Source organism: Pelophylax lessonae (assembly GCF_965119305.1).
Source record: "Pelophylax lessonae genome assembly, chromosome: 1".
NCBI classification, from domain to species: domain Eukaryota; kingdom Metazoa; phylum Chordata; class Amphibia; order Anura; family Ranidae; genus Pelophylax; species Pelophylax lessonae.
In genome coordinates, this window is record NC_138768.1 from 560,100,782 (window position 1) to 560,128,735 (window position 27,954).

Genomic DNA, 27,954 nt, shown 5'->3' on the forward strand with positions numbered 1-27,954 from the left:
CAGTTTAACACGCTACATTTTTCTGTTCAACTCATGGTCATAAAGATACACAAGCAAGCAAAGTCACAAACCCATAAAGCACCTGCCCCTGAAGAGGTACCAGTTATGTTGTGAGCCAGCACAACAGTCTGGTACCATTCCTCATTTCTTGCTTGCAACAACAAATTTGATGCCTTCAACATTTTCTGATACATATATAGTGGTAGCAATTGCTACTATTGTTTTCATAAAAAAAAAAAAAAATGTATTAAGAATGCATCATTTTTACATTTCTATAGCTGCAAGAGTATGCAGATTGCAGTTGCAATTTGCCTACATATTTGTATACTCTGTGGGAGAGAAACTCTCTGCAAGAAACACATCTGAACATGCATTCATACTGAGTGAATTAAGGTTCTCCATCAGAGTCAAAGTAGCTACGCATGAGTTAAAAACACAAGGAAATATGTGATGCAATACACTGGCCTCCCTTCATGACTAAAATTTGTGAAGTGCACTTTACATGTGGTCATTATGGTCCACTGTGGAATGCACAATATATTTACTAAAGCGCAGAACAGTTTGTCTAAATGAATACCTCAGGCATAACATATCTGTGATAGGATTTGCCATTTTAATGTCTATACCTTTACAAATGTGTTAAGAATGCAACTCATATTTTCTGCTACTTCTACTCAAGTGTTGTTTTTTTTCCCACATATTAATGTATGGTAACCAAACATCTTTATATTTTAGCAACCATCTCCTTAGCACTCGTCTAATGTATAAAATGAATGCTCTTAAAAAAAAAAAAAAAAAAAAATGGTGTTATATATTAAAATATAAGAATGAAGGCTAAGCTAAGGTAATGGGAGGATGAAGGAACTTCGTACATGTGTGTTACACAGTAGTTCATTGATCCTGCTGCAGATTCAAGAAAATCAGATACTGCTCTGGCTAATTAGCAGCATCTATAAAAAATCCCATTAAACACTATTTTGTGCTAACGGGTATGTTCACAGACATCTACTCTACATTGCACAAGAAGGTAAGAGGGTGTTTTGCAAACAAGTATACAAAATAGCATCTCAACTATTATGTGGCTTATGAAAAAAAATAAAAACACCAGCAAAACCATTATTCTTCATGACTTCCATCAAGCCTAGGCTCAGAAGAATACAGGCTGCTTAGAAACGTAAAGTTAGAATTTTTTTTTTCAACTCAAACCTTAGGCACATTCTTCTAAGAGAGAATTTGCTGTTAAAAAATGAAAGGTTCACCGAGATGGTGAAGCCAGCACAGGGAATGACAGAGAGACATTAAGGGCATCGTTGTGTTGCACCAAGGATGTATGTTGATAATGCAAAACCAACTCTTTCAATGAAGCATAAAGGTAATAGGGCTCAGCAAAGCCATATCCAGTGGTTGTCTTGAAGATAACGCAGTGTTTAGTATCACCAGCGACCCTATAAATAGAGATCAGAACAAAAACATTAGGGGATCTAAGGTCACAGCATACACTTTCATTTTAGATCATCAACATTGTGAAGTAGGCTTCCTTTAAAAATCTTTCAGATTATAAGTGCTACCTGTCTGCTGCCCATCTCTTCCTAAAACCTCTGCTGCACTTTACTGTACTGGGGAGTTGGGATGCCATTCACAGTGAATAGCGCCACAGCACAACTCAGGGCTCGACAATCCCCAGGCGACAGGTCGCATTGGTGACTAGAATTAGCGGACTGGCACCTGGGTTACACAGCAGCAGGTGACATTCCAAGTCTCCTGCGAGGTGCGGGAGTCTCCCGCATGCCGACTGTGGCTCCCTGAAACTGAGGCTCCTGCACCTCCCAGGAGACTTGGGACGTCTGGCGAAAGAACGGTGTCTGTCAGCTGTGACAGAACAGAGCCGATACTTCCGGTATAGTTCTGGCTCTGTCCTGTCACAGGCGGAGTGATTTCAAATGCACTCCGCCTGTGACAGGAGAGATACAGGAAGCATCAGCTCTGCATGCTTCCTCCAGCGCCGCTCCGTGATCTCCGCCAGCATTTCTGGCCAGCAGTACCCGCAAGAAGTATCCACAGCAGTAGCCGCTAGCAGTACCTACAGCAGTACCCGCCAGCAGTACCAACCAGCAGTACCAGCCAGCAGTAAGTCACATGTGCTAGGGGTGCAACTAGCTACCCAGCGCATAACTGTAAATATCCCAGCATGTGCAGTGTTTCTGACCATGACCACTTCAAATCACTGAAGTGGTCATGGTGGTTGAAGTGTTCCTTCATTATCTTTCAGAGCAAGTAAACCAAGTACACATGCGTCGAATGCCAGGCAACATCAGCTGGTTCATTAAAAACTGGATGCCATTTGGCCCGTGTGTATGGCAGCCGGTCCGACAGAAGCCGGCCATTCGGCATGTGCGAAAAAAAAATGGCTCCTAACTTTAGCTGGCTCCTAGATTTCAAGCAAATTTGTCAAGCCCTGGCACACCTACAGCAGGTGCGTTACAGGAACTTGCACAATGTACAAGTGTGAATGGGCCTTAATCTTTTAGCCAATGGCACTGCAGGGTACGGTTACAGGAGCCCCCGAAGTTTTGTTAGTGTTAAGCACTGTGTTTTATAGGTCGGCATAAAACCAACAAAAATAGTCTATATTGGCATTATTAACCATTTAAATACATTTATCCTGAGAAAAACAAACACTATTTAAAAAAAGTATTAGTAAGGAATCAGAAAATATATGTCTGACAGATTCGTAACCTCATACTTACACAACAGAGCAGGCATAGCAGCCTTTCTGGCGGCTCTCCCGAATCAGAAAGGTACCATCTGCCTTCCCAGCCAGCATCTCTTCAGCCTGCTCTCTTTTCATTTTCCCCATGTACCAAGTGCTTTCATCATGGTGTTGGAGATCCTCCTCACCATCCTTAATGTAGTATGGGCTGCAAGGAACATAGGTATATCAAACATCTCTTTTCTAAATACATAGTTTAACATAAAGCAGAACAACTTCAACAGTTCTAGGCTTTGCAGAAAATAAAGGGATGACATGCATGCATGTCTATTAAATAGGACCACACCTTTGTCTCCACACTATAGGTTAATCCCTTGTACTGTTTTGTTTATTCGCAATCCCTTGTACTGTTTTGTTTATTCCCAAATAGAACAGACAAAAACTTGACAGAAATTCTCCATTGCATGCGTGACATTTTAGAAAAATATTTACAGCCGTGAACAAATCTGGTACCCTTCCATGAAAAAAATAAAATACAATCGTACTTTGTTTTGGAGTATTGATTGAACAGAATATTTAAAATGCTAAAACACATGAATAAGGCATGGACAAAAATGATGGGACCCCTAACCTAATATTTTGTTACACAACCCCTTTTTTTTTTTAGATTTCCTTTAGATTTACCTTCAACTATGTAGTGCAGAGGCCTGCCTGATTGCATACAAATGAAAGGTGTTCAGATTTGACCTCATATTATATGGTTTTGGTAAATCTAAAGAAAATTGGATAGTGTGTATCCAGCTTTAGAGGCAATCACCACCAACAAGCAATTTCTGTAGCTCTCATTGAGACCCCTGCCAACAGGTAGTTTTGCCCATTCATTTGTCTCAGGGGTTTGACAAAATCCCTCTCCATACTGTATGTTTCAGCTCTTCCCATAGATATTTGAAAGGATTCAGATCAGGGCGCAACTTCATTTAGAACAGGCCAATTATTTTGTTCTTAACAATTCGTGTCTGCTTTTACCTGTGTGTTTTGGGACATTATACTTTTGGGAGGACCCATGATCTGCTACTGAGACGGCGCTTACGCACATTGGCAGTATTTTTCACTCCAAAATTCTTTGAAGTGGAACTGTAGCCTATGTAAATAAAACGACTAGACAGGCAGAATTTTTCATGCAGAAGAGACATGCTTTGTGTCTTCTGCATTAAAGCTACTTACCTGCCTGGCGACCCTTGTACAGTGAGCCGCCCACGCATGTGTGACATCAGTCCTGCCTGGCCAATGACAGCAGCTAGCGATCGAGACCCGGAATCCAGTAGCCCAAAGATGCCAGTGGTCAGGCGCGGAGCTCGAGGACGCCGCATGGCTGGAGCTGAGGTGAGTATTGTTCCGCTTTAACACTCTTGAAATTTAAAAATGCGCCCTGCACATATTCAAGGCCCTGTGTCAGAAGCAGCAAAGCAGTCCCAAAATCTAACCCAGCCTTCTTCATGTTTAACAGTCCCCACAGCATCTTTGAAAGCTTAAAAAACAAAATATGAGCTGATGTAACTTGCCAATAAGCTCCAGTTTTGTGTGTACAAAAGAACACTCTCCCCAAAACACTGTAGCTCATCAATTTGCATTTTAATGTTTACTTTTTTCAAAAGTGGAGTCCCCCTGGGTCTTCTTCATTTAAGCCCACTGACCATTAAGTCATAAACAGTGCAACCAGACACTGATGGACCTTGAAGGTAACCTTGTATTTCTTTGAACGTTTTCCTTGGCTCTTTGTTGATTATTCACACTATCCATTAATCCAATCTGGGGTCGGTTTTCCACTTGCGACCATGTCCAAGAAGGCTGGACCTTAAAATTCTTATTATTATTTGCAGCTGTAGTCACAAGAACGTCAAGCTGCTTGGAAATTGTCTTTAAGCCTTAGATGACACTCTACTTTGCTGGTCCATGTTCAGTGTGGGCCACATAATGATAACAAACATCACAGTTACTACTATTCTCCATTTATATGGGCTGATTGATTACAAGACATGTGTGATATTAGACAAACCTCTTTGGAATATCTCAATGATCAAATTATTCACACTTTTTTCTAGGATTACCAACAAATCTACCAGGCAATTTTAGAATACATTTACATTTTAAGCAATATTTTCTCTTTTTTTGCACTTGTTTGCTTTTCAAAGCCATGCAAGTACACATGAAAAAAATGATTTTCATTTCATCACTTTTCAGAAGGCAGGAAATATTCAATGAACCTACCAACAAATCCGTCCACAGTTATATGTTCTTAGTTTTATTATATATTCACTTCCTTTTAGTTCAATCAAAAATACTAGCTTAGATTATGGCATACATGTCAAGATTATGAGGCAGGCAGGATTTTGATTGAAGGGAAAGAGAAATGTTTATTGGCCAATGTCACTAAAGGCAAAAGTTTTTTTAAATTTTTGGATAGACTAAGTAAGGGTTTTAACCTCTGAGTTGTTTTTTTTTTTGCCATCTGTGTCCCACAGGGGAGATTTCCCTTCACTTCCTGTCTCATAGCCAAAACCGGAAGTGAGAGGAAATCCCTCCAAAGAGAGGGAATCCCAGTGAGTCACCAGAACTAGTGTCCCTATTGGAAGATTTTCCCTCTATCACTGTTCTGATGTGAACCCATAATTTGGGATTTTCTTTAACTTTCACTTTCAATGATAACTGTAAACAGGACAAGGAAAATTGATGAATGGCTGCACACTCTAAAAGGATGGCAAAATCCTTTTTTGTAGTGATCAACAAATGAAAGCATATACAGCACAGCGAGCACCAGAAGAGAAAAATGTTAACCATGTGTTATGATTAAGCGCTGTTATCTGCATGAAACGCATTAACATTTTCATCTCCAGGTGCTTGCTGTGCTGTATATGCTTTTATTTGTTGATCACTACAATAAAGATTTTGCCATTCTTCCAGAGTGTGCAACCATTGATCCATTTTTCCCTGTGGATCTTGGAGGCAAGCCGGGCGGGCACCTCTGCTTTGGAAGCAACATTAGACTTGCAGCACCACTCACATCTTGAACAGTATTTCCTCATCATTGGACTAGTGTAAACAGGAAAAATGGATAGAGTGAATCTCCCTAATAGGGGCACAGACAGCAATAAAGAGTGGCAGATGTTTTAATCCCTCTCCAAAACTTGGCAAAAATGGCTTTAGTGACACTTAAACCATTTGAGTCCCATATGTGGATTTGAAACTGTGTGCAACATTTTTATTAGGGTTTTGCTTTTGGGCACATAATGCGCACAGTGTACTGTGTTACTGAGAATGATATATGAAAGAACTAGAAAAAAAAAGGGCCGTATGGGCTTGCATATTTATCTCTCTTTTTTTTTTTTTGCGCTCTCTTTTGTTCATACTTGGTATAAAAGTGCATCTTTTGTATTGTTCAGTGTGAAACAGTTTTAATATTCCACAAGAAGGTGTATGAAAGGTAAGTCATGTTGCTTCGTTTGGTCATGGTGAATATTGGGTACTTTGGGATGCTACATTTTAATAATTAACAACTTGACCTCCGGGAGATTTAGCCCCCTTCATGACAAGGCCATTTTTTTGCGATACAGCACCGCGGTACTTTAACTGACGATTGCGTGGTCATGCGACACTGTACCCAAATAAAATTTAACTAATTTTATCCCCACAAATAGAGCTTTCTTATGGTAGTATTTGATCATTTTTTTCGCTATAAACAAAAAAAGACCAAAAATTGACCAAAAAAAAGACCATATGAAGAAAAAAAAAAAACCCCAACATTTTTTTCATTCCTGCTATAAAATATATGCACTAAAAACATTTAAAAAAAATCAAATTTCTTCATAAATTTAGGCCAATATGTATTCTGCTACATGTTTTTGGTAATAAAAAATTGCCAATAAGAGCCGGTTCACACTGGGGCGACTTGTCAGGCGACTTGGTCGCCTGACAAGTCGCCGTGGGTCGCCTGACATAGATTAGCACAGGACCCGTTCTAATAGGAGCGGCACAAGTCGCTCTGACTTAGAAAAAGGGTCCTGTACTACTTTGGGGCGACCTGGAGCGACCTGCATTGACTTCAATGATATGAAGCCCGTGCATGTCGCTCCGAGGTCGTGGTGCGTGCTGTGCACCGCGATTTCACAGGTCGCCCCGGCAAGTCGGATTGCCTCAGTGTGAACCGGCTCTAAGGGTATATTGATTAGTTTACCCGAACGTTTATAGCATCTACAAACTATGGTAAATATTTATGGATTTTTAATTTTTTTTTGTAATACTAGTAATGGCGGCGATCAGCGATTTATAACTGCAGCAGGCAATCAGACACTAACTTTATTACAAGAAAGTTCAATCAGCACACTCCAGAGCAACCAAAAAATAAAGGATTTGCAAGCTGAACACCAAGGGTAATTTCACAGAGCCCCACAGCTGCACTGTTCGTATTTTATAATCGGACACTAACTGACACTTTGCGGGAACCAGTGACACTAATACAGTGATCAGTGCTAAAAATATGCACTGTCATTGTACCAATGTCATTGGCTGGGAACGGGTTAAACACCTAGGGCGATCAGAGGGTTAACTGCGTGCCTAGTGTTTTTGTGTACTGTGTTAGGTGCTTTTACTAGGAACACAAAATCCATCCCTTCCCCCCTGTCAGAAAAGAGATCTGCCTTGTTTTTATAGGCCAATCTCAGTTCTGTGTGTCTTACCGATGATCAGCGGGTGCGGGGGGACAACCAGTGCCCAGCACCCGCAGATCGGCTCCCTGCAGGGGGAAGGGCAAAATTCCCATACACACACACACACACACATATATATATATATATATATATATATATATATAAATATATATATATGTGATCCTGCACAGGGGAGCCGCCCTGTAGCAGTAAATCTGCTATGGGACGGATGGCAAGTGGAGGAGGCTGGTCTGGAAGGAAACAATTACAGTAGGGGAGAGGGTAAGGTGAGGAGGAAGACACGGGTTAAAGATGAACTCCAGGAATTTTTTTTAAATCTGCTGGCTTAATATGAATTAAGTCTAACTGGATGCCACCTTATGGAATTATCTGTTTTATTTACAACTGAAAGTTTTACTAAGTGTCAGGAGGGGCGGGAACAGTTGCTAAATGTGACTCTGCAGCTTCAGAAGCTGAGAACAAAAAGATACATCGTTGGAGTGCTGGAAGTATAGCAACAGCTACTGTATGCTCAGGACACTCAGTAAAAATGTGAACTGTAAGGTAAAAAGTTAAGTCCATGAGCTGGCATGCACCTTGTTGGACTTAACCCATAGTAATCAAGCACATTTTACACAGTGGTTGAATTCTTGGGAGTTCAGCTTTAGGCTTTATGCCCAACCTTATGTTAGGCTGGAAAAAGAATTTCAACAACTATTTGCTAATATACAATATATATATATATTCTGATTACTGCAAATACATATTAACAGTTTCAGATTTCCAATATTGCAATAAAAGACCACATAGAAAGTACTGTAATCAGTAAAAGAGACATGACTGGCTTGTTTTTCTAGTAAGTAAAAAAAAAAGTACTTTTCAGCTTCATTCTTCAAGTCCAGCCACTCGCTGATATCTTTTTGACGAGCTCCTTTGCCAAGCAGCCAACTGAAATACAAGATAGGACAATAAAACAAAATGTAGGCAACAGCTATAAAATGCATGGAGACAGCACATGAAATACCATTTGTAGATGATCATATGCACATTAGACTGAGTAAAACCCTATGACAAGCTTTTCTACAGCTATCTTGACTTGCTAGATGGTCTAAATAAACAAGCCTATACATTAGCCCCTTCATGCCTAAACCTGTTTCTGACATTTGTTGTTTACAAGTTAACCACTTCAGCTCCGGAAGGTTTTATCCCCTTAATGACTAGACCATTTTTTGTGATTCGGCACTGCGTTACTTTAACTAACAACTGCGCGGTGATGTATTCAAATAGAATGGACGTCCTTTTTTTTCCCACAAATAGAGCTTTCTTTTGGTGGTATTTGATCACCTCTGCGGTTTTTAGATTTTGCACTATAAACAAAAAAGTGCGACAATTTTGAAAAAAAAAAAAAACAAAAACAAACAAACAATATTTTTTTACTTTCTGCTATAAAACATTCCCAATAAAAATTTTTTTAAAAAATCTAATTTTTTTAAATCAGTTTAGGCCAATTTGTATTCTGCTACATATTTTTGGTAAAAAAAACAAATCCCAAAAAGCATTTATTAATTGGTTTGTGCAAAAGTTATAGCATTTACAAACTACGGGACAGATTTATGGACTTTTTATTATTATTATTAGTAATGGCGGGGATCAGCGATTTTTAGCGGGATTGCAACATTGTGGCGGACAAATTTGACACTATAGCCCCGTACACACGTACCGATCGTCGGCCGAACGATCGACCGTCTTTTGTCAAGGGCTGTCGTGTCTGTTGAAAACTGCAAAAGACTGCACACAAATTTTGTCGGCCAATAACAGCCGACTGCAGAAGTGATGTCATGTGATGGTTAACTTTCCTTGTCTTTTTTCTTTTCTGAGCATGCCCAGTCTTGCAAATCTGCTGTCTGTCGGCCGAAATCTGTACTGACTGGCAAACAATCGGCCGTTCTGGTGTTGGCCAACAAAAGTTTTAATGCCTGCACGACAGATTCTGTTCGGCCGAAAATGCGCTGTCGGCTGTCGGAAGCATCATACTAACAAGCCTACAATCGGCAGATCGGTCGTCGGCCAAATATTTACGGCCGTCAATCGGTACGTGTGTACGGGGCTAACGTAACACTTTTTGGGGACGTTAATACAGTAATCAGTGCTAAATAATATGCACTGTTACTGTATAAATGACACTGGCAGGGAAGGGGTTAATGCTGGGGGTGATCAAGGGGTTAAATGTAAGCCTAAATGTGTTTCCTAACTGTTGGGGGGGAGGGCTCTGTGAAAGGCACACAGAGATTGGACACGATCTCACTGTGCCTGTGTGACAGGAGAGTCGCCTGCTTTTTTTACATAGGCAGGCGGCTCTCCTGTCAGTTTCCCCCGAAGATCGCGGGAGGCCAATGGCGATCGAGCCTGCTCCTCCCGCGGTCTGGCTCCCACTGTGTCTAATCACAGCAGAAGCGTGGCTCAGGCGGCGTGAGACAACACGCACATATTCACGGACATGTACTTGATTATGCGCAGCCGAACCGCCCTGTCTCAGTAAATCTGCGTGGGGCGGTTGGCAAGTGGTTAAAATCAGTATTTTTTGCTAGAAAATTACTTAAAACCCCCTAACATTACATATATTTTTTTAACAGAGACCCTAGAGAATAAAATGGCAATCATTGCAAATTTTTTTATGTCACACGGTATTTGTGCAGCGGTCTTTCAAATGCAACTTTTTTGGAAGAAATACACTTTCAAGAAATAAAAAAAACAAAACAAAAAAAGAAAACAGTAAAGTTTTTGTAGAATGTTAAAGATGATGTTATGCCGAGTAAATAGATACCTAAAATATCATGCTTTAAAATTGCGCACACTCGTGGCATAGCGACAAACTACGGTACCTAAAAATCTCCATGGGCGACACTTTAAAAATTCTTAACGGTTACCTGTAGAGTTACAGAGGACTTGTGCTAGAATTATTGCTCCTGGTCTAACAATCGCAGAGATACCTCACACGTGTGGTTTAAACACCGTTTACATATGTGGCTGTGTCTTACGCATGCACGCAAGCACAGAGGGACTGGGCGCTTTAAATTTTTTATTTTTTTACACTGTCCCTTCAACATTTTTTTTTTTTTTTTAATCACTTTTATTGCTGTCACACGAAATAAAAACAACCCTTGTGATAGTAATAGGCAACAGTACCAGGGTAATGCTTCTAGCTGCAGGCATCACCCCGGTACAACCCCCTGAAGCCGAGGCGGCATATTTGTGTTCCGACGGAGTGAAGGGGTAAAATAGATTGTAAAGAATGTGCAACTCACAGCACCACTTAAAGGTCATAAAAGCTTAATTTTACTCCAGTTTCCTTTTGGATTGGTTTGGGATGAGGCACAGTTTTTACACTGTTAGGTCTTTATTGCTGCAGTGGCAGAGCTAAGCCTACCAGTGCTTGGCTGTAAACTATCCTCTTCAGTTCTCCAAACATCTTTCAACCCGCTTACTCTAAGCACAGTTCATCCTGAACCAGCCCATGCCTTTTACTGGACAGAAAGGAAAAGCCGGACAGTTGTCAGCTCATTTCTCTATCACTCTGATTTCCTATTCTATAAGTGTTTGACCATGAGAGTGAACATTCTCCAATAGAGAAAATAGCCATAGGCTTAAGAACATTCAGTTATTAGGGGAACCCATCGATGTCTTAACAACCAGTGACTCCATCCCCCTGCCTGGCAAATTCAGCTGTCCGTTGCATGCTCGAATAAAGGTTTGGTATGGAATATGGAAGGTGGGGATGAACCTGACTTTTTTCTTGTTTCTTTTTTTTGCGTAAGGTTCCTCCATAAAATCCAGGAAAGGATCTGGTATAAAATAAAATGTGTGTGTGTGTGTGGGGGCTTATGCAGTTTTCTTTTTCAGGGGGTCACCGTTAAATTCCATTCAAGACCTAAAAGGCTGTATGAATTTTGGTAGGGACATCAGGCTGTTTTTTTAACACTATCCCAACTGTTTGCTTACATTCACCTGCCAGTCTGAAATATCTGTCCAGCAGCTGAATAGGCTAGTTGTTAGGATGCCTATGGGTGTCAGCTCCCTAACAACCAGGAAGAAACGGTCACAATAATACCACTGCTACATGTTTCGCCTCACCCTTCAGCTGGAGTTTTGTTCAGCCAAACACCCATTCCCTTGGGTGTGCGCATAGGATTAACATAGTAAAGTAATGGCATAAAAAGAAGTAGTCCATCAAGTCTGCCCATTTTCTTTTTTAGTTAACTTTTTTTGTCTGAGTAGAGATCTGTGTTTGTCCCAAGCATGTTTGAAGCAATTTAATATTGACGGTCTCGCTACCTCTGCTGGAAGTTCATTCCAAGCATCAACTACCCTTTCAGTAAAATAATACTTTCTAAGATTAGTTTTGAACTTTCTTCCAGTTCGTTTGAGGTCATGTCCCTGTGTTCCTGATTTTGGTTTCATATTGAAAAAACTGTCCTCCTGAAACTTATTAATCTCCTTGATGTATTTAAAGGTTTCAGTCATGTCTCCCCTTTCCTACAGACTGTACATATTAAGTTCCTGATGTTCTCGATATGTTTTATCCCCCAGAGCTTTCACCATTTATGTTATCCTTTTCTGGATTCCTATCTTATCAATATCTTTTTGCAAGTGAGGTTTCCAGAACTGTACACAGTATTGTAAATGAGGTCTCATTAAAGATCTATATAGGTGATTCTTCAGAGACTGTACACAGTGCAGAAATGATTTCCCCTCTTGGACGAATGTTCTTGGCCTCTAGCATTCAGCTATTTTCTCTGTTGATGAACAACTCTCACTTTCAAATGTTCTTATTTCTATTTTTCTCCTAGGATTGAATGTTAGGGAATGTTATATTTGCCTAGCAAATAACAGGTAAACTGTTACACACATATTACAAACATTATGGGCATTATTCGTTACCCTTGCATAAATGTTGAGACATTCCAAAAAGTGAATTCTTTATTAATAAACACCTTAAAGTGTTAGTCCACCCTAAAACGAAAATCTCTGCATCTATAGACCTCCATGATCTAACAATCTATCTAGTCCTGTAAAGAAGAAATCAGCATACATACTTTTTTTGAAGCTGCTCCGGTCCGGTCTCCAGCGATAGAAGCTCTGCAGAGGACATAGCCGACAACGGCTGTGAAATGAATGGGGAGTGAAGTCACCCATAGATTTTTTTCTTTACAGAGCTAGATAGGTTAGTGTTAGATCGTGGAGTGTGGACTTCTACTTTAATATTTTTTATGAAATGGATACATTTCCGTTTCCTGAACTTCCATTGTTTGAGCAGGAGAGTTATTGAAAACAAAATGTTACACCAGATGACATTTGTTGCACCATGCTACTTACACCAGATACTGGTCTCTAAGTTTACGCAGCTGCAAAAGGTCTGGCTTCAAGCTGTTCATTTTCTTGTCGATTTCACGATTTTCATTTGCTTGTTTTTTTAAGTCTTGCTCCAGTTTCTTCTTGCTGTCATGAATTTCGGTCACTCGAGACTTTAGTTTTTCAGCATTGACTAAGATCCTACAGGTAAAAAAAATTAAAAAGAAGATGTGATAAACCAAGCAATATTTGAAGTATAGGAGTGTAAAACCCTGCTTCATGCAGTGCTGTGTGTGTTTTTAAATATTTTCTACCACTTGTATATTGAGAATTTGTGTGTTTCCAGTACTATATAATATGTACGTAGGTTGTAAACCTAAGGTAGAACTAAATGCAAACTTTTTTTTTTAAATTTTGAAAAGAGTAAAGGAGGTTTATAACCCCTATCAGTTTGCCATCTGTGTTTCATTGGGGAAATTTCCCTTCACTTTCTGTCCCATAGCCAAAACAGCAAGTGAGTAGAAATCCCTCCAAAGTGGGGGAATCCTGGGGTGTTTCTCTTACTTTTTATGATAACCGTAAACAGGGTGAACCTAAAAGACAGCAATAAAAACTGACAGGTGTTCTAATCCCTCTCCACTTTATCCAAAAGGAAGAAAAAAACGTTTTTGCTTTAGTTTCACTTTAATCACTGAATCCCATATGAATAACAAGTCTACAATCATTTACTTGAAAAGTAACATTGTAAAATGACACACAACTGCACGCTGAAGACCAAAGCCATACAATCTACATCAGCAACAAATCAAGTTGCAATGCAGCTCTAAAAAATGTGCATGCACATCTTTTAAAAGGTGTTTATTTAAATTTTTGCAAGATAACAACAGAAACACTAGGGCAGACAATGCCCGTGAAACACATAGGAATGTAAATTACATCAGGGTATCAGAAGACATCATAATATAACAATGCGGGGGGGGGGGAGGGGAAAAAAGGGCCTGGCTACCCAATTCAGGGGGGGGGGGGAGAAAAAGGGTGCATACCAAAAGCCCAGGAGAACCAAGCAACTGCAAGGTTACACACCCAACAGGTCACCATAGTAGAATCCCCCTCTAGGATGAGCCCAGGTGGGGGGAAGGAAAACAGGGCACACAAACAAGACTGACAACACCACCAAGAAAACACAAACACACAACAAAAGACACTACCATACACGCCAACAAATCCGCATTCACACACCTTCCCCTACCCCCAAGTACCCACCCAGGGGGGGGGGGGGGGTATACTACATACACCTAAGTCAACAGGATAAACCGCATAACACGCGGGGCCACCCAGGTTTCAGTCAACAGATAAACTGGATGGCAGGGGGGCATCAGCCCAGTACGAGTCTTCCACATCAAGACAAGGTTGCCAGACGTTAGTGAACTTTTTAGGACACCCTCTACTCTTATAAATTAGTTTATAAAGCGGAACATCACTGCGCACCAAAGCGTAGAACTGCTGCATGGTAGGTGGTTCAACACTCTTCCAATGTAATAAAACAAGTTTCCTAGCATAGAACAATAGGATGCGGAGCAGGATCCTAGGACGTACATGGTGGATAATGTCATTCAACACACCCAACAGGCCCACCTCAGGCGTACGAGGGACAGAGAAATGCAGTTTATCATTAAAAAAAGCAAAAATAGATGCCCAGTAGCCGCTAACATGGGGGCAGGACCAGAACATAGACAGCCAGCAAGACAGCCGCACCTAGGCAGGAGTGCGACCCACCGGCCCATGGCCAATTTAAACGGGTCGGCACCCGCCGCCTGCAACCTCAAGTAAAACGTAGTGACCATTTTGTGCACCCCTGGGATAGACAATAACAGCTCCATTGGGGACTCCTCGAGCTCCAGGGTCAACCCAGCAAACTGCGCTCGGGCGGCGTGGCGTAGTAACAAGTATTTAAAGAAAAAACGGTTGCTCACACCATGGCGGGTCTTCAGGTCATCAAAGGAAACAAAGTGAGTCGACCGAAAGACATGGGAGACATAAGTCACCCCAAGTCCAGACCACCAGCCCGAATCCGGATGACCGTAGAGCTCGGGGAAGTTGAGATTATCCCACAACGGGGCATTGGGAGACACAGCGGGCGTCTCTGATATCATTGCATTGCCTGCGTGCCAGGCCAACCACCCTACCTCCACAGGAGAGGCACGAGAGCAGCGTCTGGGGACCGACCTGTGGAGAGCATCCAGAGCCTGCGTTTTCGAGCCATGGATGGCCAATACGAGAATGGTGAAGGAGTTCCCAGGATAGTCGCCAAGGCAATCATACAAATAAGTAAGCTTGGACGCAAGAAAATACTTGTAAAGGTCTGGACACGCCAGGCCCCCCTGGAATTTGGAGGCCTGGAGAGAGGACCTAGCTATGCGAGGGCGGGAGCCCTGCCAGAAAAATGAAGTAAGGGCAGAATCTATTTTGTGGAATAAACGCCTAGGTAGAAAAACAGGGGAAGCCCGAAAAACATAAAGGAATTTTGGCAAGTAAATCATCTTAAAAATGTTAATCCTGCCAATGAGATTCAGCGGCAGCGAAGACCAGGTACGCAGCCGAACCTCCATGTGCGAAATAATAGGCTGAACATTCAGAGAGCTATAAGTCTGGAGATCAGTATGAACCTGTATCCCAAGGTACTTAAAGGCAGGAGACAGGTGAATGCCAAAACGCTGCAAAAAACAATAATCCGCGGGCGGGCCAAGCGGAAAAGCCACCGATTTATCCCATCCAACTCTAAGGCCAGACACCCCGCCGAACTCCACCACTCCCAGCAAGGCTTCAAAAGAGGACTCAGAACCATTAAGATAAATAAGTGCATCATCAGCGTACAGCGATATTTTCTCCTCCAGACCGCCACAAAGGATACCGCCCACTGTCACCGTCTGTCGCACCGCCAGAGCCAAAGGCTCAATGGCAAGGGCAAACAGTAACGGCGACAGAGGGCAGCCCTGCCTAGTACCTCGGTGGAGAGAAAAGGTCGCAGATACATCTTTATTCGTACAAATTCTGGCTAGTGGCCGCGAGTAGAGCAGACGCACCCATTTTATAAACGGGAGGCCAAACCCCATCTTCGACATGACCTGCCAGAGGAAATCCCATCTCACAGTATCAAAGGCCTTCCTAATATCAAGAGACAACACCAGGCCACTCCTCGCCTCCTCAGCTGCAGTATATTGATGCAGATGGAGCCGGCGGATGTTATCATACGTGCTCTTCTCAGGCATGAACCCATTCTGATCAGGATGGACAAGGGTAGTTATAACCTTGGCAAGGCGGGTAGCTAAAAGTTTTGCAAGGATCTTTACATCACTGTTAAGCAGCGATATAGGTCGATATGAGTCACACAATAGTCCATCCTTGTCCGGTTTGGGCAGGACCACTATGAGAGCCTCCCGCATAGATGCCGGGAGTTCCCCTTCATCAAGGGCCGCCGCATAGAGGTCCCGCAGTCTACTGGCAAGTTCCCCGGGGTACTCTTGGTACCACTCCGCGGGCAAGCCATCAAGCCCAGGGGTTTTATTGGGAGGCAGGGAGCCAATAGCAGTCTCGATCTCTTCAGTAGTCAGAGGGGCGTCTAGCATCAGCCTGTGGGCCTCGGACAACATCGGAAAGTCCAACGAATCCAAAAACCCAACAAGCTCGGCTTCGTCAACCGTCCCCTGCTCCGAATACAAATCAGAGTAGAAGGAGCGGAACGTCTCATTAATACGCAGTGGGTCCGCCACCACCGAGCCATCAGCCGTCCTAATCTGGGCAATCGAACGGTCCACGTAGTCCGCCCTGGAAAGATATGCCAGAAGTTTGCCATTCTTCCCACTGTGTTCATGAAGTCTAGCAGCAAGATACAATTGCTGTTTACGGGTCATGTCAACCAAGTGTAGCTTGAGGGCAGTATGAGCCCCAACCAGGGCGACACGAAGAGCAGGAGTAGGGCCAGCAGCGTAACGAGCCCGCGCAGCGGCCAAGGAAGTGCATGCACATCTTTGGTATGATGCGGTGTGATTTGAGCCTATTCAAAATGAATGGGCTCAAAACGCACTTCACTGAATTGCCTGTGCAATTCACATGCGGTTCATTATTTCTCTAAATCTGGTGTGCACTGCAATATCAAAATGTGTTTTGCTACCTTTTGTGACCAGATCTAACAGCTCTGAACAAGGTTCTGAGTTCATGCCTCACAGGAGAGACTGGAAAAATGAGCATTCTCATTTCCCTTCTGCTCTCAATCAAAACACCAGCCATGGATGGCCAAGACTCTGACAGAACACAGGTGAACCCAGGACACACATTGGTGGTAAAAAGCTAGAAAAGTGAGGAATACTTTCTTCTGGAGCTCTTTTATTTATTGGTAATGGGTAGTTTAATGTACATTGTCCTGGCATGCGTGCACTTTAGAAGCAGTTATTCTTGAATGAGAATCTTAGTGTAGCTTAAAAAAATCCCAAAAACTAGACTGATCAGTTTTAACAAGCGGTATGAAAAAAAAAAAAAAAAAAAAAAAACGCAAATTTGAAAATACAGTCAGGTCCATAAATATTGGGAAGGGGCGGATTTTTTTTTTGAGCTCCTCCTTTACCCTTTCCCCTCTTTCCCCCCCTTCTTTTTTTTTTTTTTTTGTTGGTTTATTTGTCTATTTTGGGGTTGTTTATTTTGGGGTTGCTTTAGTATAAATAAAAGTTATAATGACAGGGTGGGAAAGGGCTGTACTACTGAACAATTGCAAGAAGATAGGAAAAGTATAATTTAAGCGAGAGGGGGGAATAAGTAGAGATACCTCTTCTTTGCCAGATAATACAAGAGTTTTATTTATGTATAATGTCTCTTTGCATGATTATAATGTATATCATTTTTGTATATGTACATATCCTTCTTTACCCCCTTAATAAAATCTATAATTGAAAAAAAAATAAAAGGGGAGAAAACAAAAACGGTCGGTATCCCGACCAGTGTAGTAAACCAAAAGGCATACACGAGGTAAACAATGTTTAAAAAATAGTGAGTTCCAAAATGTCAAAAATGGAAGTAGGGGTTATAGATAAACCCAATCCAGAGGAAGAAGGTGTAACTGCGTCTAGGAAGAGGATGAATACACTTGAGAATCCAGGAACTTCAGGGAGGTTTGATGTCACAGTGGCGTTTCGTTTGTTGCTTGTTCCAGACAGAGGATAAAGGGCTGATAGGAGGGGGTAGCTTGGAGGATTCACGTCTTGGAAGTAGATGAGGTGGGTGAGGGATCCCTAGAGATGATTCCCATTTGGAGGAGCAGTCTTTTCCCCTCTTGTTCTTGTAAGGTGGAAAAGCCAAAGGTTTTGTTCTGGAAGTGAAAGTTCAGTCTAAAGGGGAAGAACCACCAATATTTCAACGATTTGTTAGTTAAAGCCAATAGAAGTGGTTTTAGGGCTCTGCGGCGCTGGATGGTCATGGGAGAGAGATCCGCAAACAGTTGGATCTTGTGACCCTGAATGGAGAGGTTTTCTTTGCCCCTACTCTTCCTCATGAGCTCCTCCTTAACCCCATAATAATGGGTTTTAACTATAACATCCCTAGGAAGGCCATCCTTATGGGGTGGTTGGAGGGCTCTGTGCACTCTGTCAAGCTCCAGGCGGTGGTCCGGAATGTCAGGAATAACGGAATTTTTGTAAAATCTTACCTGTAAAATTCCTTTCTCTGAGTCCTCCGACAGTCGCCGCCATCTTCATATTCGTCACAATGGGGTATTAGACTTTGCTCCGTAGGAGTAGCTAGGCAACAGAATATGTTAATATTAAAGCTTTTAACATATCCCACCCCCAGGGGGTGGTCCCCTCAGTCAATACCCTCCTACTTCCTGTATCCATACCTCAGTTTCAGTGGAATAGCAGTAGAGTATGCAACCAAACCCCAAAGAGGGGCGGGGGCGGCGACTGTCGGAGGACTCAGAGAAAGGAATTTTACAGGTAAGATTTTACAAAAATTCCGTTTTCTCTTACGTCCTCCGACAGTCGCCGCCATCTTCATATTCGTCACAATGGGGACGTCCCAAAGCAGTGCAAACATGAGGGGTGGGAAACGCAGCCGCGCCTAAGGCAACGCAGTCTCCACATCAAAGAAAGGAACCTTACCAAAGGAAGGAAACCAGCTGGGCAACATGAGAAAAAACTTGCTCAACAGGAGCAATAACCCAGGAAAAAACAATAATCCTAGGGACAAAAACATATCCCAAACAGCCAAGGAGCCCAAAACAAGGGGCTCTAAGGAACCGCCGCACTAAGAACCTTGCGGCCAAAGGAAGCATCTGCCGATGCCTTAACATCCACTCTGTAGAATTTTGTGAAGGTGTGCACAGTCGACCAAGTCGCCGCCTTACACACCTGGGCCACAGAAGCCCCATGACGACAGGCCCAAGACGTACTCAGAGATCTGGTAGAGTGCGCCTTCACAGGCACAGGGGGAACTTTCCCCTTCAAAGCATAGGCCTGTTCAATGGTCTGTCTGATCCATTTGGCGATGGTAGAAGCCGACGCCGCCATGCCCTTCCGAGGACCCTCCGGAAGGACAAACAAGGAATCCGACTTGCGAAAGGATTCAGTCGATTTCAGGTAAACCCTAATCGCCCGAACAACATCCAAGGAGTGCAACTCCACCTCCTTCGGATGTTTAGGCTTCGCGCAGAGCGAAGGCAAGACAATGTCCTCATTGAGGTGAAATTCCGAAACCCTCTTCGGAAGAAAAGAAGGGTTAGGGCGCAAGACCACCTTGTCCAAGTGAATGATCAGATACGGAGACTTGCAGGACGAAGCTGCCAGCTCCGACACTCTGCGAGCCGAAGTGATCGCCACCAAAAAGGCGACCTTCTTGGACAACATAGACAACGAGATCTTCCTGATCTGTTCAAAAGGAGCATGTTGTAACACGGACAGAACAAGATTCAAGTCCCAAGGGGGCAGAGGTTCCCTCCTAGGAGGGACCAGATGTCGCACCCCTTGAACAAAAGTGCTAACCAAGGAGTTAGATGCCACAGGACGTTGAAAAAGAACGGCCAGCGCAGACACCTGACCCTTGATTGTAGCCAGCGCCAAACGCTGGTCAACACCCGTTTGAAGGAAGGACAACTCCCTAGACACCGAGTATGTGTGAGGTGAAAACCCCCTGGACTCGCACCAGGCAAAATAGGCCTTCCAAGTACGGTAATAGACCTTCCCCGAGGAAGACTTCCTCGCGTTGATCAAAGTGTGAATGACCTCAGGGGAGAGACCCCTGTTCTTCAGGACCTCGGTTTCAACAGCCAGGCCGTTAAAGCCAGCGACTGTAAAGCAGGATGGAATATCGGCCCTTGAGACAGGAGATCTTCTCGAAGGGGTAGACGCCACGGGGCGTCGACTGCCAGATTCACGAGGTCTGCGTACCAGGACCGGCGAGGCCAGTCCGGTGCCACAAGAATCACTGCGTTTGGTTCCGAGGTCAACCTGCGAAGGTGATAAATAAAAGTTGTGACGATTGGTGTTGGCGCTACCTTTACAAATGCCCCAAATAACGTGAGTGGGGATAAAAGGGTGTGATAACCCACAAATAGTGAAGTGTGCCAAAAATAATATGAGTGATAGTCTAAATGAATATACAAGTGTTTATTCACAAAAAATAAATCACAAACAGTGAAATGAACAAATACCGTGAGTATAATAAACCCACTACCACAAGATGTGTGAAATGAACAAATGGTAAATAAATGAACGTGCCACACAAAGTGTGATAATAAACTGAGAAAGACTTTTTTGTGTGTAAAGTCCGTAGGTAGCCACTGGGTGGCGTTTTGTTAATACAACCTGTATGATGATGAGGGGTTCCCCTTCGTAGTGAGATGCAGTCAATAGCCGGTGGCGGATGGCCTAGATGCTCGCAGAAGAAGAGACCCCATGGTGAATAGTAGAATCATACAGATCAAAAAACAAGGCGTAGATAACTCACTCGTGAGATGATCGAGATCAGAATGCAGTGTGCGCCGGGATGCTTCCGCGTTCCACGGCCGACAACCGGAAGTGACGTATGACGTCGGAGACTCCGCCCTACGCGTTACGTCACAATGACGTCAACTGGAGCGGGTGAACCTGCGAAGGAACCTGGACAGCAATTGAATCGGTGGGAACGCATACATCAGTTGGTACTGATGCCACGGAGCTACCAACGCGTCTGACGCGTCTGCCCGAGGATCGCGCGTCCTTGCCACGAACCGTTTCACCTTGTTGTTCAGATGAGACGCGAACAGGTCCACCTCCGGAAGACCCCACTTCGCGCACAACATCTGGAAGACATCCGGGTGGAGGGACCATTCCCCCTGGTCCAGGGTCTGGCGACTCAGATAATCCGCCTGCCAGTTCTCCACCCCCGGAATGTGAACCGCCGATATTGCCGGGACGTGTGTCTCGGCCCAAGACAGAATTTCGGCCACTTTCCGAGCCGCTCGGGCACTCCTGGTGCCCCCTTGGTGATTGATGTAAGCCACCGCCGTGGCATTGTCCGTCTGCACCCGAACCGGACAGCCCTGCAGCCTGTCCGTCCAACGTCGAAGGCAGAGATTTATCGCTCGCAATTCCAGAATGTTGATCGGAAGGGAGGATTCCTCCTCCGACCAAGTACCCTGGGCGGACAGAACGCCCAGAACACCACCCCAGCCCGACAGGCTGGCATCCGTGGTGATCACCGTCCATGAAAGAGGACGAAAAGACATGCCCCCCGACACCGACGGGGACTGGAGCCACCACAGAAGATCCCTTCTGGTGCGATGACTCAACGAAATCTGGAGATCCAGAGATTGCGGCCGCCCGTCCCAGCTGGACAGGATCTCCGCTTGGAGACCCCGCGTGTGAAACTGGGCGAAAGGAATCGCCTCGAAAGCCGAGACCATCAATCCCAGACACCGCATGCACGTCCGGAGGGACGAACATGGAGCGTCCCTGAGGGACCTGACTTCTTCCTGAAGAGTCCTGAGTTTGTCGTCCGGAAGGAAGACCTTCGCCTGGACCGAGTCCAGGATCATTCCCAGGTAGGGAAGACGAATCGACGGACACAGCGTCGACTTTGGAAAATTTATCGTCCAACCAAACTCCTGCAGAGTCTGCATCGTGACGGACAGGGCCTCCACCAGACCCTGGCTGGTCGCAGACCGAACCAGAATGTCGTCCAGATACCCCAGGACAGATGCCCTGGGCTCTCAACAAAGCCAGAACCGGTGCAAGCACCTTGGTGAAAACCCGTGGAGCCGAAGCGAGACCAAAAGGTAACGCCACGAATTGGTAGTGATCCTCCGCAATGACGAATCGAAGGTACCTCTGGTGACCCTCGAAAATCGGGATGTGAAGGTACGCATCCTTCAAGTCGATGGAGGCCATGAATTCCCCTGGAACCAGGGCAGCCACCACCGACCGCAGAGATTCCATGCGGAACTTGCGAACCCACACAAAGCGGTTCAGAGCCTTCAAGTCCAGAATTGGACGTACCTTGCCCTCCTTCCTGGGCACGGTGAACAGATTGGAATAGAACCCCCGAAATCTGTCCCGATGAGGCACCGGAACCAACACTCCCTGAGCCCGCAGGTCCCGCACCGCTAGGTGCAGATCCCGCAAACGCTCCAGAGACAGTTGAAGATTTGAGGGAAAAAATCTGCTCTCCGGCCGAGAGAGAAACTAGATCTTGTAGCCAGACCGAACGATTTCCTGAACCCACCTGTCCCGAACACGGGCCAGCCAGGGTTGAAGAAAACCGAGCAAGCGTCCCCCCACCCCAGAACTGGGTGAGGGCGCCCCTTCAGGCCGCATTGTTATGGGCAGCGGGTCTGGACTGGCCGGACTTCTGCTTACCTGACCACAGCTTCTTTTGGGAGCCTTGACCCTTAAATGGCTTGCCCTTATAGTGCGACCGAAAGGCACGAAAGGACTCCTGAGAGGGCCGAAAGGAAGCATGCTTCTTACCAGGAGCCGGCTTAGCCTTGTGGGATTGGGGCAAGAGCGTGCTCTTACCACCCGTGATCCCCTTTATCAGTGTATCCAAGGAGTCGCCAAAAAGGCGAGATCCATCATAGGGCAGATTGGCTAAGGTCTTGCGCGAAGATTGGTCCACAGACCAACACTTCAACCAAACCAGGCGGCGAGACAATACCGCCACACTGTGTACACGTGCAGCCAACGGTACTATATCCAAGTCCGCATCACACAAATACATGACACCCTGATGGATTTGATCCACCATATCCAATGTCGCCGGTGAGGCAGATTCAGCCACCGGGACGCGTCTAAGCACCTGCGTCCAACTCGCGACAGCCTGGGCTGCCATAAGTGAAGCAAATAGAGCTTTTAGCATAGAACCCGTAATAGAATAAGTATGACGGGCAAGAGACTCCAGCCTCCTGTCCGTGGCATCCCGGAACACCGGGGCATCCTCTGCAGGAATCGCAGTGGACTTATTCAAAACCGCTATCGCATGATCCACCGGGGGTGGTACACACCAACGCTCATCAGTAGCGGGCGTGAAAGGATAACGCAGCTTGAACCTACCTGGTACAGCAAAAGGCTTGCGTAAATTGCGCCATTGTTCCTTAACAGCGCGCTGAAAATCATCAGTGCAGGGAAAGACCTGGGATGTCTTGCGTCTTTTCTGCGTCCCATAAGCTGCCAGGGCAGCAGGAGGACATGGTTCATCCTGTAATCGCAGTGTTTGTTTGATAGAAGCAACCAATTCATCCATGAGTGCAAGCTCTTCAGACGAGCCAGGGGGAGAATTATCAACCCCTTCAACCTCAGCCTCCACCTCGGACCCCACAAGATCCAGGGAGGAACGGGACCCTGATAAGGAGACCCCAGCCATAGCAGCCCCATCACCATCACCCTCTGAATCAGAGGAAATTGAAACTCTGGGCCGTTTAGTGGATTGAGTAGCCACAAGCATTTGCACCTGAGCAGCAAGGTTAGCCACAACTGTAGCCAAATCCCCCCCTGGGGGGGAAACAGCAGTCCCCTGGCCTCCCACCAATGTGGTAGGAAATTTGCTTTCCTGAGAATCCATGCCCCAAAGTATGTGGAAGAATAAAGGGTTAACTGCCCCTTTAAAAAGCGCGGCGAGCGCAGCCCACCGCACACACACACCAGCACAAGCCGACCCCCACAGGGAAAAAGTACAACTCAGGCAAGGATACAGGGATAGGGAGGTAAAAACCTGGAGAGACCGCCGCTGCTGCTGCCTCGATCGGTGCGCCCAGGGAAAAGGAAGTGATGTCACGCAGGGCGCTCTATTAAAGCCTATGGAAGGCTACAAGAAAATGGCCGCCTGCAGTGCTACCATGCGGCCGGAGCGAGCGCCACCAAAATGGCGGCATTTGGCGCCGAAACGCCGCTCCTCCACCACAGCGAAACCGCCAAAAACACATGCAGCAAATAAAAATAATGGCGGACCGCCGCAGCGGTCGCCGCAATGTGCATAACACGATACAATCATGCCCCTCAGCACACAGCCTGTCACACAGTGAGACACAGCACATAAAACTGACACAGAACAGTGCAGCATAGCCCCCCTCCTTGCAGCCCACAGAATGCAGCCAGCAGACAGGGAGTCTAACAGTGTGACCAGAGGCAGGGTTACACAGTCCCAGACTGACAACCCCCAAACAGACAGGTCCCCACACAGATACACTTACCTCCTAAATGGCGTGGGGAACCCGCACAGGCGAACAAGCCACTGCACATGTGACAGGGAGAGTCGCATCCAAGACGCAGAAGAACTGGGGTTGAGAAACCGAACAGCGTCCAGTGAGGTAGCCACCTCACCATAGCATCCCTGCACCGAACAGGGATGGGTCGTTCAGAATGCCAGGAGAAGTACCTGACTGAACGCTCAATGGCAGGCTGGGAAGCCACTGACCCACAACCTGCGACCAGGGGGGTCAGCCCGAGACCCAGCCCGCATGATCCTCTTCATCAGAAGACCTAACTAATGCTGACAAAAGTAACAGCTAAGTAAAGAAAGAGAAAAAAACTCAAATAAAATCAAAAAAGAAGAGAAAGGCTGAGACAAAATGCCCCAGCATAGAGACATCCAGCTACTCCTGACAAGCTAGACATTGGAACTGAGGTATGGATACAGGAAGTAGGAGGGTATTGACTGAGGGGACCACCCCCTGGGGGTGGGATATGTTAAAAGCTTTAATATTAACATATTCTGTTGCCTAGCTACTCCTACGGAGCAAAGTCTAATACCCCATTGTGACGAATATGAAGATGGCGGCGACTGTCGGAGGACGTAAGAGAAAATGTCTTTGATAAAAGCTTTAACAGTGTCAGGAATGTCCAGGATAGCTTCAGGGATCCCCCTAATCCTAAAATTCAGACGTCGGCTTCTGTTCTCAAGGTCGTCCAGTTTAGAGAGCGCAGTGTCTAGTTGGTCTTGAAGAGTCTGAATACAAGTAGAATTATGATTGGATCTCGCCACCGTTTGGTCAATAGTATTCTCAATAGCTTCTATTCTGGTACCAATATTGTGAAGTTCAGCTTTAATAGAACCAGTGATCTGTGAGGCAGTGTGGGCCAATCCTGCAGCTAGCATCTCAGAGAATTTGGCCATCCTAAGTGAAATGTCAGTGTAGTGCCCCAGTGAGCTAAGGCCTAATTGCTGATGTAAAGCCAGGGCCTCGGGTGATGTAAATGCGGGGGTCCCTGGTGCCTGCTCCATGGATCTGCTGATACGTGATTCTGTGGAGGCAGGAGAAGCAAATGGGGGCTGTGAATTGTGTACAGGGGTTGCTGGGGAGGGCCAAGTATCAGGAGTTGCCGGTTGTATATCCAGCATTTCGCTATTAGTGTCCCCCACCTCCTGCTCACTTCGCTCTGCTGAGGAGAAATGTGGCATGGTCGCCATTTTGGCCTGGTCCTGCTGTGGTGATAGGAAAAGAAGTCGGCGGGAGACCTCTTTCCGGTGACCCGCCGACATGCAGGGGCTGACCGCCGAGTGCTGAGGTGTCCGTGCCAAGGAAAGCGGGGAGAAATTTGCTCGGATGCCAGGGCCCGCTGTAGTCTGGAGAGGCGTGGAGCTCCTGAGCTAAGCCGCCATCACAGCATGCAATCCATGCGCACTCTCAGCAATTGTTATTTTAATGGTATTGGTACACTGGTTGCTTGGCAACCTCCTTCAAATTCATGATTGTGATTTCATTGTCCTATGTATACCCATCGGCTGTTTACTAAGGCAAGTTTAGAGGGACTATTGCTGCATACTTCACAATGTGTATTTCACTAGGGTCCTTTGTGACTTGGCATTTATCACCTTTATGAGGGTGCTAACAGGTTTGATCTGAGGTGATGTCTAACTGGGTGTGCTTGTTAGACAACATTGTCTATTTTTACATATATAGGTGCAGGGTTACCTTTTTTTTCTGTAACTTACATTTTAATGCTAATAAAGTTTACATAGTTGCTTGAATTTTGAGGCAGCTACTGTATGCACTGGGGCCATAGTTCTTTACTTTGATCCCCAAATTTCCCCAATGTTAATATTTAGCTGCTGAGACCACGCCTATCTCTATTTTTTACCATTGTTATTATTTTTGCAGACCACAATATAACCCACAATTTATAAATTTGAAGTGCTAGTTCTCTCAGAGGATGACAGAGAAATTGGTAAAATTAGCATATCAAATGGAAAATACATGTTGCAAAATTACTAAGTCTACAAATGTTCTATGGCAAGGGTATGCATCAGTAGTTTCAGACATAAAGATAGAAGAGACAAAACTAGATAAAGTGTACATAGGTGAAAAGACAAGACACAAATGAACAGGAACTAGACTGTAAAGACTAAAATAAATTAAAATAAAAGTAGATGAAACTGTGTATTCTAAACAATTGCCTTTTTCTCCATAAAATAATGTTTCGACTTTTTCTTTTCTTTTAACAAAAACACTCAAAAAGGTTTTGAGTGTTCCTTTACCCCAGGAAAGGGAAACCCAAAAGAATGAAATCTCGCAATTTACAATTTACTTAAATGTGTACAATACCTCTCAATCTCCTGGTTATTGCCCACTCGACGACACTTTTCAATGTAGTCCTTCGTGAATGCTTCTTGGGTCTGACACTGCTCTTCAAAGATTTTGATTGTTTCTTTGAAAGCTTCAATGGCTGTGCGTTTCATCTGTAGTTCCTATTTGGAAGACAACAGAGAACATGGATGGTAAAATATTAGAAAAGTGCAGGATTTAAACAAAAATACACAGATGATTTTGGTGAAAGGCATACCTGAGTTGTTCTGGTATATTCCTCATAAAGAGAGTCAAATTCCCGGCTTTTGTCTCTGTATTGTTGGTTATAAACCTTAAGCTGTTCTCCTACAGCTTCTACACTGTCTTCTTTAACAATCTGGTCCTGTATTTGCATAAAACAAAAGATAGTAATTAAAGAAAATGAATAATGGTTTTGTATATATTTTTTTTAAATCTATAGTAAAAAAGATATAAAAACAGAATTAACCACTTGCCCCTGCAAACAGTAGTTTTACTGTGAGTAGGCAGCAGCTACAGGCTCAGCAATGTACTGGTAAATTGCTGAGCACATGCGCATGAAGCTTGTGAAGCTTGTGAATGGCTATCATTCATGAATACTTGTTTACTATTGTGATGCTGTGATTATCCCTCCGGGGTCTTTTCCTCCTCATTGGCTGAAAGCCATTCGTGACAGCTAAAACTATTGCTTATAACAGTCATCATCACTGTTATAAGAAATAACAATGTAAAAAACAAACAAAAAAACGAAAGAAAAACTTGATCTCCCCCCTCCAGAGTAGTACAGTGTAACTACGGTGACACTAAACTACTCTGATGCGAGTTTGCAAAACAAAAAAAGTAACTGGATTTTTGTCATACCGTAAAATCCTTTTCTCTGAGGTTCACTGACAGTCACAGCTTCAAGTCTTCAGACCAGTGGGCTGTGAGAAACCCCCCTGCAACTCACACCAAGTAATGTACGCCTTCCAAACTCAATGATAAACCTTCCTGGAAGTAGATTTCCTAGCCTTCAACAGCGTAGCAATCACAGTCCCCTGTCCTTCAGCACCTGGCTTTCAATAGCCAGGCCATTAAAGCCAGCGACCATAAAGCAGGATGGAAGATTGATCCCTGAGACAGAAGATCTTCCC

At 44.5% G+C, this 27,954-nt stretch overlaps 1 protein-coding gene across 1 annotated transcript in view; it reads right to left on the reverse strand.

The window, feature by feature from the left end:
- Positions 1–398: 398 nt before the first annotated feature.
- Positions 399–27,954, reverse strand: part of PIK3R2 (phosphoinositide-3-kinase regulatory subunit 2) — a 205,807-nt gene continuing 178,251 nt past the window's right edge. The window contains exons 10-15 of the mRNA XM_082260724.1: positions 27,060–27,185; positions 26,822–26,964; positions 12,787–12,963; positions 8,290–8,361; positions 2,748–2,918; positions 399–1,445 (exon numbers count right to left, since the gene is read on the reverse strand). Coding sequence (XP_082116850.1) covers positions 1,256–1,445; positions 2,748–2,918; positions 8,290–8,361; positions 12,787–12,963; positions 26,822–26,964; positions 27,060–27,185 — 879 coding nt within the window. The 3' untranslated portion in view covers positions 399–1,255. The remainder of the gene's footprint in view (positions 1,446–2,747; positions 2,919–8,289; positions 8,362–12,786; positions 12,964–26,821; positions 26,965–27,059; positions 27,186–27,954) is intronic.